This window comes from Stegostoma tigrinum, chromosome 44 (assembly GCF_030684315.1).
Source record: "Stegostoma tigrinum isolate sSteTig4 chromosome 44, sSteTig4.hap1, whole genome shotgun sequence".
NCBI lineage: Eukaryota > Metazoa > Chordata > Chondrichthyes > Orectolobiformes > Stegostomatidae > Stegostoma > Stegostoma tigrinum.
The window spans coordinates 465,454-477,500 of NC_081397.1; the positions used below are offsets into that span (position 1 = coordinate 465,454).

Consider the following 12,047-nt stretch of genomic DNA (forward strand, 5'->3'; position numbering starts at 1 on the left):
ATCCTGGGGTTTCTAGGTGACACATGGAATGAATATTTCAACATGTTTTTGGAAGTTCAGACGGTGGCAGCAGCCATTTACAAACACATGGAAGAGAACAAGACCCTCCACACCACGAGCGATATTAGAACATAGAACATAGAACATAGAACAGTACAGCACAGAACAGGCCCTTCAGCCCACAATGTTGTGCCGACCATTGATCCTCATGTATGCACCCTCAAATTTCTGTGATCATATGCATGTCCAGCAGTCTCTTAAATGACCCCAATGACCTTGCTTCCACAACTGCTGCTGGCAACGCATCCCATGCTCTCACAACTCTCTGTGTAAAAAACCCACCTCTGACATCCCCTCTGTACTTTCCACCAACCAGCTTAAAACTATGACCCCTCGTGCTAGCCATTTCTGCCCTGGGAAATAGTCTCTGGCATAGATAGAGTTGAACATTTCTCTCTATTATTGTAAGTGCTACTTTGCCAATTTATGAAATAGACGTTCTGTTTATCTCCCATGGGTACGATTTGCAGGTGAAGGTTGGGGTTTCTTCCAGGAGTTACAGGTTTTAGCCAACCTTTCTTGATAAAGGTTATTGGCCCACAGTTCTTTTGGGAGGTAGTTGGAGGATATGTGTATTCAGCTTCCAACTGAAAATCGACAAACTCCAAAGTACTTGCACTTAATGGCACCTTTCAAGGATTCATATGTCCCAGAGGATACTTCACAGCTTTGCAGCACAGCAAACTGATCACAAACTGATGCTGGTGTGGGTCCAGTTATACACAATACATGTCAGCAATTTGAATAAGTGAATCCGGGATAAAATATCCAGGTTTGATCACAATCCAAAAATGTGCATCATTGTGATTGATGTAAAGCAGGTGAGGAGGCTTCAGAATGATAGAAACAAATTGGGTAATCATATGGAAGATGCAAATGTGAAGTTATCTACATGAGTAAAACAAAAAGAATGAGAGTGGTGGAGTATTATTCAAACGATGAGAGAATGGGACCATATTGGCCTCCATAATGAGCGGATGGATAGGATGGGACACTTCAGATTGCAGTGTAGGAGGTTGAGGAGTGACATTAGAGAGGTTGAAAAATCATGAGAGGCATAGAAGAAGTGATTTGCAAAGGCCTTTCCCCTCGGGGAGGGGAGTTCAAAAGTAGAAAGCATAATTTTTAGGTGAGACAAAAGAGATTTAAAACAGATCTGGGTGACAACCTTTTTACACAGAGGGTGGCCATATGTGAAATAAACTGCCAGAGGAAGTGGTAGATCCAGAGTTACAAAATTTAAAACACGTTTTAGACAGGCACATGAATTTGAAAGAATTAGAGGCTCATGAGCCAAACATAGGCAAAATCTCCACCACCCTCCCCCAAGCCTGGGCTCCACCCATGAGCAACCCCCACCCCCCATCATCCCTGCCTCCTTGACCTGACACCACCTGCCCATCTGCTCTCCCAACTATCCGCCACTCCCTTCCCACTGACCAATCCCCACCACTGCCTACATGCACTCACTATTCACCATCTCACCTACCTTCCCCAGTTACACCTCTCCGCGATTTATTTCTGAGCTCCCCTCCCCCTCCCCATTTCGGAAGATGGGTCCCGACTGGAAACATCAGCTTTTGTGTTCCTCAGATGCTGCCTGGGCTGCTGTATTCCTCGAGCTCCACATTTGTTTTCTCTGACTCCAGGATCTGCCATTCTTGCTATCTCAAATGGGAATAATTTATTTCAGGCATCAACGAGTTGGACCAATGGGTCTGTTTCCATGCTGTATGAATCTATGACGATGTGGATGTCCTTGTCTGGTGGCCGTTGAAATCAAAAATGAAGGTGTAGCAGGGTTGCAAGGTGTTCAAAAGGAAAATGACATTTTGGTCTTCATAACCTGAGGATTTCAGTACAGCTTGAAAGTTTAGTGAGATCACAGCTGGTGTATTACGTACATTCTTGTTTGAGGTATCTGTGGAAACTCATACCTGCTGTGAAGTGACAGCAGTAAGGTTTTCCCAGAATAATCCCTGCTGTGCCAGGTTAGCCCTATGAGGGGTGTTGAGCTTGAGTGGGTCTGCACTCACTGGATGATATATGAATGAGAAGTGTCTCATTGATGCATATAGAATTCTGACAGGGCTCAGGATGCATTGCTAATGTTTCCCCTGGTCTGAGAGTCCAGACAAAGGGGCCACGGTCTCAGGATACACAAGGAACACCATTTCCAACTGAGATGATGACAAATGTCTTCACTCAGAGAGTGAAGACCATCTGGAGACCTCGACCACAAAAGGCTGTGGAAGCGAAGGCACTGAATTTTTTTTTAAAGAAAGAAACAGATTGATTTCCTAAAGCTAAAATTGTCAGTGGGTATGTGAAAAGAACAGGTGTATGACTTTACAATAAGGTATCAGTCTGGGTCATAATGGAAGGTGGAACAGGGTTGATGAGAAGGTCACCAATTCTCCCATTGCACAGTCTTTTTCCTTGGCGTCCTTTGCGTTAATTATGAGATATTCAGCTTCTCCTGAGTTCTCGCCTGCTATCCATTATTTCCTTATTTACTCACCCCTTTCATATGTTATGGAACGGACCAAACGTCCTAAAAAACGGCAAGGAGATACTCTGGACATTGACTTTTATTTCCAGGCAAGTAAATGGTGCTGCATTCCAGATTTGATTTGAATGGTCAAACTACTGAGCTTTAAGAAAAACACACTTTATTCTTACTCCATAATTAAAATGCAAACAGAAAATTGACATGACTTTAACTCTATTGAAATATTTAAACAACGTATTGTTTAACGACTGCACATCAACTGATCCAATGTAGCAACATTCCATAAATGCAGCCTTGGCAGAGGTAAATCCAGCAATTCAACATTCCAGTCCAGGAGACAGATCACCAACAGAATGAATCGAACAGCACTGAGAGTGAGACTGAGAGTGAGAGTGAGAGTGATGTGTCCAGCAGTTCCAACTCTAAAAGTCCAATGTCAACAATTAAAAGCAAAACTTGGGTCTGTGTGAGCCTGACTCTGCCCATTTCTGCTTCTTTCGTTTCCTTTAAACAAAAATTTCTTCCTCTGCTTTTCATGGAACAGACACATCAGCACTTGCTTCACAACCCGCTCCTGAAGTCTTCAGGATAAATACTGCTTATTCCCAGCTGCTATCAGCTCTGTTAAAGTGTCACCAGACTCGAAGCAGTAACTGTGTTTTCTCCCAACAGATGCTGCCAGACCTGATCAGTTTCAAGGTTTCAGTTTCAAACATAGTGATAGATAATGACGGTTGATTGAGCCAGCAAATACATCAAAGTGCAAAAGCTGAACTTTCTCCACTGCTACCTCGGGGGTTCTGTCTCACTCCTGTCTAGACACCATACTATCTCTGAGTGCAGCCAGAATCTAAAATGCAAATCTTATGCTTATCCTTCTGCCTCCTGGAACACAATTGCGAGACAGTCGCCTCCTGAATGAGACAAGTTCAGACTTTATTACATTCTCACCAGTGTGCCACTGAGCTTTGTTTCCTGACCCACAGGCATTTGCTCTGTCTGTGGTTGGTACAGATCACACAAGCGTGCACCAACATACCCACAGTATAGATGGAAACTATTGTTTACCATCCATCCAAATGATATTGCAATTTAAGAATTAGAATTCAATTTGTGCCTTTTCCACATTTTCACTTACATGATCTTGTCGAACCAGGTAGTTAAAAATATAATGTCATGAATTCAGCAACCTGCTCAGAAACAGAAGGAGATAGTAAGAGAGAGACAGGCTGACAGACAGATGGAGTAAGAAAGATAGACAGAGAGAGAGAGCAAAAATAAACAGAGAGACAGACACAGAAAGAAAGACACAGAGAGAGACAGTGAGAGAGAGACAGAGAGAGAAAGAAACAGTGTGTGAGACAGAGACTCACAGAGTGAGAGAAATAGAAAGGGACGCAGGAGTGAGTGCGAGACAACAATGTGTATGTAACAGAGAGATCAAGAATGTGTATGAGAGAGGGAGTCAGTGAGTGAGAAACTGGCACTGTGAGGAAGAAAGACAGAGAAGGAGAGAGTTTGAGACAGAAAGAAAGGACGTGAGTGAGAGAGACAGTGAGACAGACATCAAGAGGGAAAGAACAAGAGAGAGGGACAGAGAGACAATGAGAGATCGATAGTGTGAGTGATGGTAAGCAGGAAGAGAGAGGTATTGTGAGAGATAGAAAGAGAGACAGCAAGTCAGACTGTGGACGCGGAAAGAGACACAAGGAGAGAGATAGGTAGAGAGGCATAACAGAGAGGTAAAGAGCAAGCAGAACAGTGAGACAGAGACAGTGAGACACAGAAAGAGGGAGAATATCAATGAATGTGAGAGAAAGAGCGAGAAGTAGGTCAGAGAGAGAGAGAGAGACAAATAGAAAAGGTGAGTGAGCGAGTCAGTAGTAGAAAGAGACAGAGAGGGAGGGACTGAAACAGAAACAGAATGAACGAAAGAGAGGCAGAGTGAAAGAGAGAGGGAGGGAGAGTGGGAGAGAGATAGAGAGAGGACGCAACAGAGGCAGAGATTGAACTGAATGGAAAGAAACAGCCAGACAGAGGCTCAAAAAAGATTCACTAACTGGAAACACTTCTTCTCTGAGCTAATTAACAACACTGCCCTTGAGTCCTCAATTTATGTCACAATCCATGTTGGGCCACTCCTACTTTTGATTTGGCCAGATATATTCATCTTTGCGAAACAATCTTCTTGGCCACATGAAATGCAGCATGTCCATCCATCTCTGAGGCCAACAGGAAGAGAAAGCAAAATGTAAAACAAAATTCAATTGCATTTGCATGTTCCTTTGCTTCATGCCCATTTGATGACTGAACTCTGGTGGCTGGTTCCAGACTGTCCTCAAGGTGAGACACTTATTCAGTATCCAAGGTTTCAAAATGTGTGTTTAATTATATAAACCCTACTGTTTTTTTCTAATGAGGTAAATAGTTTCATGTGCAATGCTACTGCCATCTGACAAAATATGTTTATGTTGTGTTCTCTACTGGAAACACATCCTTCCCTCATAAGACCAGTAATACTATGCACTTTACTTAAAGGCACAAGCCATTTGAAATCTGGCATGTGCATGGCCTGACAGTGAAGCATTGCCTCACCACTGCTCCAGGTAATGGTAGATTGGTGGGTTAGGAAGTTTGCAGATAATACAGAGATTGGTGGAGTTGTGGACAGCGTAGAATGTTATCAAAGGTTGAAACGGGATATAGATCAGTTGCAGATATGGGTAGAGAAATGGCAGAAGGAGTTTAATCTGTTTAACTGTCAGGTATTGTGGTGTGGTACAACAAAAAAAAGGTAGGACTTATGCACTCATGGTAGGGCCTTGGGTAGCGTTGGAGAAGAGAGGGACCTGGTGGTGCAGGTACATGACTCTTTGAAGTTTGCATCACGTGGAGATAGCTTGGTTGAAATGGTATTTGGTATGCTTGCCTTCATTATTCAGTCCTTTGAGTAGAGGAGTCAGGGAGTCATGTTGACGTTGTACAGGACATTGGTGAGGTCACTTCTGGAATACGGTGCCGAGTTCTGGTCATGCAGTTATAGGGAGGACATTATGAAGTTGGAAAAGGTTCAGAAAAGAGTTACCAGGATGTTTCTGAGTATGGAAGGTTGATTTATAAAGGAAGGCTGGACATCTGTGACTTTTTTTCACTGGAGCTTAGGAGGTTGAGAGACGACCTGATAAAAAATGATAAAATAATGGGCGGTATAGATAGATTTAATGGTAGTTGTCTTTTACCTGGGGTGGGGGATTTTTAGAATAGAGTGCACACTTTTAAGGTGAAAGGAGAAAGATTTTTTTAAAAATGCATGAGAGGCTATTTTTTACGTGGAGGGTGGTTTCCATGTGGAATATACTTCCTGAGGAATTTGTGAATGCAGATATAATTACGCTTAAAAGACCTTCCATACTGTATGAGTCTATGTCTGTAAGTGTCAGGTGTTGCACTTGAGGAAATCAAAGGCTATGGAAGAGTAAAGCAGGATCCTGGCAAGCATTTTATATACAGTGAGATCTTGGGCTTCAAAGCCATACCTCCCAGAAAGTGGTCAAACTGGTACATGGAGGGTTAGGAAGGGTGTATGGCATTGCTTACTTTTATTGGTCGGTGAATTGAGGACAAGTGTCAAGATGTCATGTTGCAGCTTTTATTAGACTGTAGAGACGCCACACATAAGGCATTGCATTCAGTTCTGGCCGTCACATTGTAAGAAGGATCTGGTTGTTTTTGAGAGGGTGCAGAAGAGTTTTATCAAGATGCTGCTTGGATTAGAGAGCATGAGATACAGGGAGGGCGAGCAAAGCTTCTGTTGTTTTCTCTGGAGTGCTGGAGGCAAGTGGGAGGAGCCTATAAAATTGTGAGATGCATAGACACGGTTGACGGTCAGAATCTTTGTTGAATAATGTGCAAAATAGGGGGCATGTGTTCATGGTGAGCTTGGATTTCATATTGTTCCATATTCTGTTTCATTTGTCCTTCCTTGTGAATCGATCGTGTTCAAACAATCTCCTGGAAATTTATCTCCGCAAATATTATTTTTATCTCATGTGTTGTCATGCAGGTTTGTTTAATTGCTTGCCCTCGCATTTCCACACGCTGATTGGACTGCTTCTTAAAGACAAAAATTTGTTGCACATAGTTTTCACAAAACCAGTTTGTTATTTTTGCCTTGGGTTTTGAAATCTTGTTTGGACAAGATGTAACGCCTCCCATCGAACCAATCATGTCTGGAACAAACTCGGCCTCTGCAGTTCAAGTTAAACTCGGTGTACACTTTACCCATTCAAGGACAGCGACTCCATTCAAACAATGTTTGGCTCCATGTGCAAGAGGGTCACTGGATGGAAAATGCCTGTGTAAAGTAAGCAATATTGAATTGTCAACAGTTGAGAAATTCGTGGTGGAGAGATAAAAAAATGCCCGTAGCATTTGCAGAAAATTCAAATGAACAGGTAGAACACATTGATATAAATAAGCACTATCTTGTGCCTAGTATTGACACATGGCTTAAGGGTGTAACAGAGTAGAGCCTATTGGAGATCAGAGATAATGGGAACTGCAGATGCTGGAAGATCCAAGATAACAAAGTTTGAAGCTGGATGAACACAGCAGGCCAAGTAGCATCTCAGGAGCACAAAAACTGACGCTGCGGGCCTAGACCCTTCATCAGAGAGGGTTTGTGGATAGGGTTCTGAAATAAAGAAGGAGAGGGGGGAGGCGGACCGAAGATGGATAGAGGAGAAGATAGGTGGAGAGTAGAGTGTAGGTGGGGAGGGGATAGGTCAGTCTGGGGAGGACGGACAGGCCAAGGAGGCGGGATGATGCAGGTAGGTGGGAAATGGAGGTGCAGCTTGAGGTGGGAGGAGGGGATAGGTGAGAGGAAGCACTGGTTAGGGAGGCGGGGACTGGCTGGGCTGGTTTGGTGATGCCGTGGTGGGAGGGGAGATTTTGAAGCTGAAACAGACGGGCACCAATATCCTGAGCAGGAGGTTTGCCAGAGCTCTTTGGGCGGGTTCAAACGACTGTTGCAGGAGTGTGGGAGCCAGAACCACAGGCCGGTAAGTGCAGAAACTGGGGACAAAGGAGAGATATGCACTGTGCTGAGTAAGATCAGGCAGAGAGTTGCAGGGCTTAGAGGGTCCGGAGGTCTGAGTGCATTTACTTCAATGCAAGAACTACGGGTAAGTGAGATGAACTAACAGCATGGTTTAGTTATTGAAATGTCATTGCCATTACTAAGATATGGTTAAAAAGAGGGATAGGACTGGCAGCTTAACATTCCATGATATCACTGCTTTAGAAGGCACAGTAAGAGGAACAAAAGAGGTGGGGTTTTGCACCACTCATTAGGGATCACATCACAGCAGTATTCAGGGAGGATACATTGGAGAGATCTTGCTGGAATACATTATGGGTGGAGCTCAAGAATAGAAAGGGTGAAATCGCAATGTTGGGGGTTTTCTGTTGACGTCCCAACAGCCCATGTGAGGCAGAGGAGCAGATATGTAGTCAAATATGAGAAAGGTGAGAAAAAAGCGGCGTAGTTGTGTAGGTAACTTCAACTTTCCTCTTATTGACTTCCTTAAAACCAGGCGCTCAGATGGAGAACAATTTGTTAGATGTGTCCAGGGTTGAAGTTTCAATTCCAAAGCGCCACAGGTTCAAGGTGAGGGGGGACATTTAATGGCGACGGGTGAGGAAACATTTTCATGTAGGAGCCTGGAATGCACCACCAGAAGAGATGTTGCAAGTAGGCACGTTGGTGATTTTAAGATGCACCTAAATGATAACATGAATATGGAGGGAATAGAGGGATATGAAACAATCAGGGCAGAATGTTTATATTTACTTCAGTTAGGGCGTGATGATTAGCACAGGCTTGGAGGGCTGAAGGACCTGTTCTTGTGCTGTACTTCTCTTTAGTTCTTTGTTTAACAATGCACAGGGGTTCATGGCAGTATATTGATTTGAAAGGAGCAACAAATACCTTTCATTTTAAGTGAAATGCAACACGATCAGCTTGTGATGAACAATCTTGTTGAATAACTGCATTGTATCAGGAAAGATAGCAATTAGAAGCGTGAATAGATTTTTCAGCACTGTCTTCCTATTCTACCATGAATGAGATCTCTGCTGAAACACCACAACACTATTTTCTGGCACTGTCCGCACATTCTATAATATATTTTGTGTTTTGCATCATCTGCGCATTTCTTCCTCCACACTTAGTTTTTTTCCAACTATTTATTTGCCCCTTGCAACCACCTCACAATGTACATTCCTACTTGGCATCATCAGCCAATAGCTATATTTCTGAAAACAGGTTCCAACTAAAATGTCAGCTTTCTTTCTCCTCTGATGCTGCCTGGCCTGCTGTGTTACACCAGCTCCACACTGTGTTATCTCTGACTCCAGCATCTGCAGTTCTTACTGTCTCTGATGTAAATCATCCATTTGGTTGCCAAGTTCAAACCATGCATATTGACTGTAAATAGCTAGTGTGGTTCAAAAAGAATAGACTTTTTGGAAACACCTGTATAACAGCCTGCCAGCCCGAGAACGTCCCATTTGTTCCTTTTATTTGTCTGCTGGCCGTTAAACAGTGCTGAATTCTGTCAGTTTGTTATCCATATGCCCTATCATATTGGTTACAGAACCTCACTACTTACATTGTATGTCTTCTATCAGTTAAATCTTCCAAGAAAGAAACTCTATCAAGTTTGTGAAATGACATTTATCTTCATAAATTTCTGGTAACTCCATCCAATCAGACAGCTTTATTTTTAAGTGTCCACTTGTATCGTTGTTCACAAAATATTGTGATATTTCACTAGGGTTAATGTCATACCGATATGGTCTGCCATCGAAACTGCAGAAATGAATCCAAAGTTCCCAGAATTCGGAATGATGACCAGCAATGTATATATGATTAAGCACAATCACGACACCTGATATTCTGAAGACTCTTGGATGTTGATCTTCAGATTCTGGATTCATTTTAATTTCTCCAGTACTGTTTTTGTTCACTCATAATCAATTTGACAATCTCTTCATTTTCACTAGTACATAGCTTCTGCTGTGTAATTTTAAAACATATTGAATTTTCCTCTCTGAAGACAGAGCCAAAATGTCATCTTTATTTCTGTTATTTATTTTGTTCCATTTGCAAGCTTCCCTGCCTCTACCAGTCGCCAGTGCATGTTTGTCTTTTCTGATCACCTTTATCTGTGGAAAGCTTTTTCAAACACTTGTGTATCTCTCACTGGTTCAATTTCATGTTGTTTTCTGTCTTGATACATGATGTTGTTAGCCTTGCTTTACTGAATGTGAAGGTGTTCAAGCCAAGGGTTTAATGTCAGTTTGTATGTATAATTATTAAAAATTACCCCATTTTTCCAATTAACCCGTTCAGAGATGTTACTACACACTCCTGGAGCAGAGGTAAGGATATCACCGCTGTATCATAAGATGACCCCCTCCCCTCCTCTCCTGCCAACATCAGCTTTAGTAATCTCTTCCTTTAATTGACAACATTCTTTACCTTGCCCTTTTTGTCCCTTTATTCATTCACAGGATGAGGGCATCGCTGGCTAGGCCAACATTTTTTCTTGCCTATCCCTAATTGCCCAGAAGCAATGGATCCCGTCATTAGGTCCTGTTGGGCTTTGGCAAATTTGCAACTCAAATTTGTCTCAAAAGACAAAATAGTTAAAATGTTATATTGAAATGCAAACTATCCAAACCACAGACTGTTGCATTGCCAGGAGCTGAGGTCAGGCAATGCGTCATTGTTAGGTTGTTCACTTGCCAGATTTCAGCTGGTTTGTGTCTTTGAGTAAAGTGCACATTATTGCTGATCTTATAAGGGAAGGAAATGCTTCCAGTAAAGCAATCAACATGAATGTATTTCTTCAGATGAAGCCCTTGCTTCTGAAAGTGGCATTGCTTGCAAAACTATTTGCCTTGTTAATAAACAATACATTTTGTTTAATTATACATGCATATTATTATTTCATTGAATAAACGTATTAGCTTCAGGGGAGTCTGGACCCATGCACCAGGGAATAAAAATAAAATGGGTCCAAAGCAAAGAAACATACAACTGAAATCTAAACTTTATCGCACTGTTGACCTAAAGGGTGAATGGACTTGTTTGACCAAGGAAACTGTTTTGCAAGGCGTAAATGCCTGGCCAAATTTAAACAAGGAGTGGCCTCACATAGACAATGACCCAAATTGAGGGCTCAAGTCATCAATTAGTTCAGAGAAGAGGTGGTTCAGGTTGGTGAATCTTTTTTGTGCCTCTTTCTGAATATCCCTCTCCATTTGGCTCAATATCTCTCAGCCCCTCTCTCTTTCTCAGTGTTTCTCTGCCTCTCTCTCTTTTCTCTCCCTGCCACTCTCACTATCTTGCTGTCTCACACTGACTTTCTCTCTTGGTCTTTTACTCTTTGTATCACTCACTCTGGTTCTCTCACACACTGTATCTCACACTGTCCCCCTTTCCATCACAGTGTCTCTCTCCCAATCTCTCCCATACTGTCTCTCTCTCTTCACCTCTCACTTTCACTGCACCTAGGCAGACACAGATTAAACTTTTAATTGTCTCAGGGCAGTGACTTGAAACAGATTCTGAAATTTTCATTTTAATCGATCAAAACTTGTGCTTCCTTTCTAACAGTGTTCTACATCATCCAGTTGTATGATCTTTTGATCGCTCTGCTTATAAACTCCATGTGTATGCAGCCTCTCTGACTACACCTGACAAAGGAGCAGCTCTCCAGGAACTTATGATTTCAAATGAACTTGTTGCCCTATAACCAGGTGTTGGGTGATTTTTGACTTTTCACTTCTCTCACGGTCTAGCTATCTCTGTGTCCCTCTCTCCCTTTTTTTTCTCTGTCTCTAACTATTTCTCTCTCTCTCTCTCTCTCCCTATCGCTGTCACTCTGCCTGTCTGCTGTCACTCTGCCTCTATCACTCTCTCTGCCTGTCTCATTGTCACTGTGTTTTTTCTCTCTCATTCTCTCTCTCTCTACCAGATAACAAGGTGTAGAGGTGGATGAACACAGAAGGCCAAGCAGCATCAGAGGAGCAGGAAAGCTAATGTTTCGGGACTAGACCCTTCTTCAGAAGTGGGGGAGGGGAAGGGAATTCTGAAATAAATAGGGAGAGAGGGGGAGGCAGATAGTCATTCTCTCCCTTTGGCTCTCTCTCTCTCTCTCTCTCACACACGCACACACACACACTGTCTCTGGGATACTCTCACTGTCTCTCCCAGCGTCTCTGTCAATCTTGAACTTACTTTTTTCCCCCCGGTCTTTCTCTCTCTCTCTCTCCCTCACCGACTGTTTCTGTATCCTTCACACTGACTCTCTGTATCACTCACTGTCTCTCTCTCTGTCTCTCACACACATTGTCTCCCTTTCCCACACTGTCTTTCACTCATCCTCTGTCGCTTAGACTGTTTTTC

General features: G+C 42.7%; 1 protein-coding gene and 1 pseudogene across 2 annotated transcripts in view; both read left to right on the forward strand.

Moving 5' to 3' along the window:
* The window catches only part of LOC132207281 (uncharacterized), a 656,210-nt pseudogene that overhangs the window by 145,986 nt on the left and 498,177 nt on the right, over positions 1–12,047 (forward strand).
* LOC132205978 (uncharacterized) overlaps positions 10,783–12,047 on the forward strand; it is a 14,486-nt gene continuing 13,221 nt past the window's right edge. The window contains exon 1 of one of the 2 annotated variants that reach the window (XM_059642481.1): positions 10,783–10,855. In XM_059642481.1, coding sequence (XP_059498464.1) covers positions 10,801–10,855 — 55 coding nt within the window. In that variant the 5' untranslated portion in view covers positions 10,783–10,800. Of the gene's footprint in view, positions 10,856–11,273; positions 11,399–12,047 lie in introns of those variants that run through there. The other variant, XM_059642483.1, reaches the window with a different exon arrangement.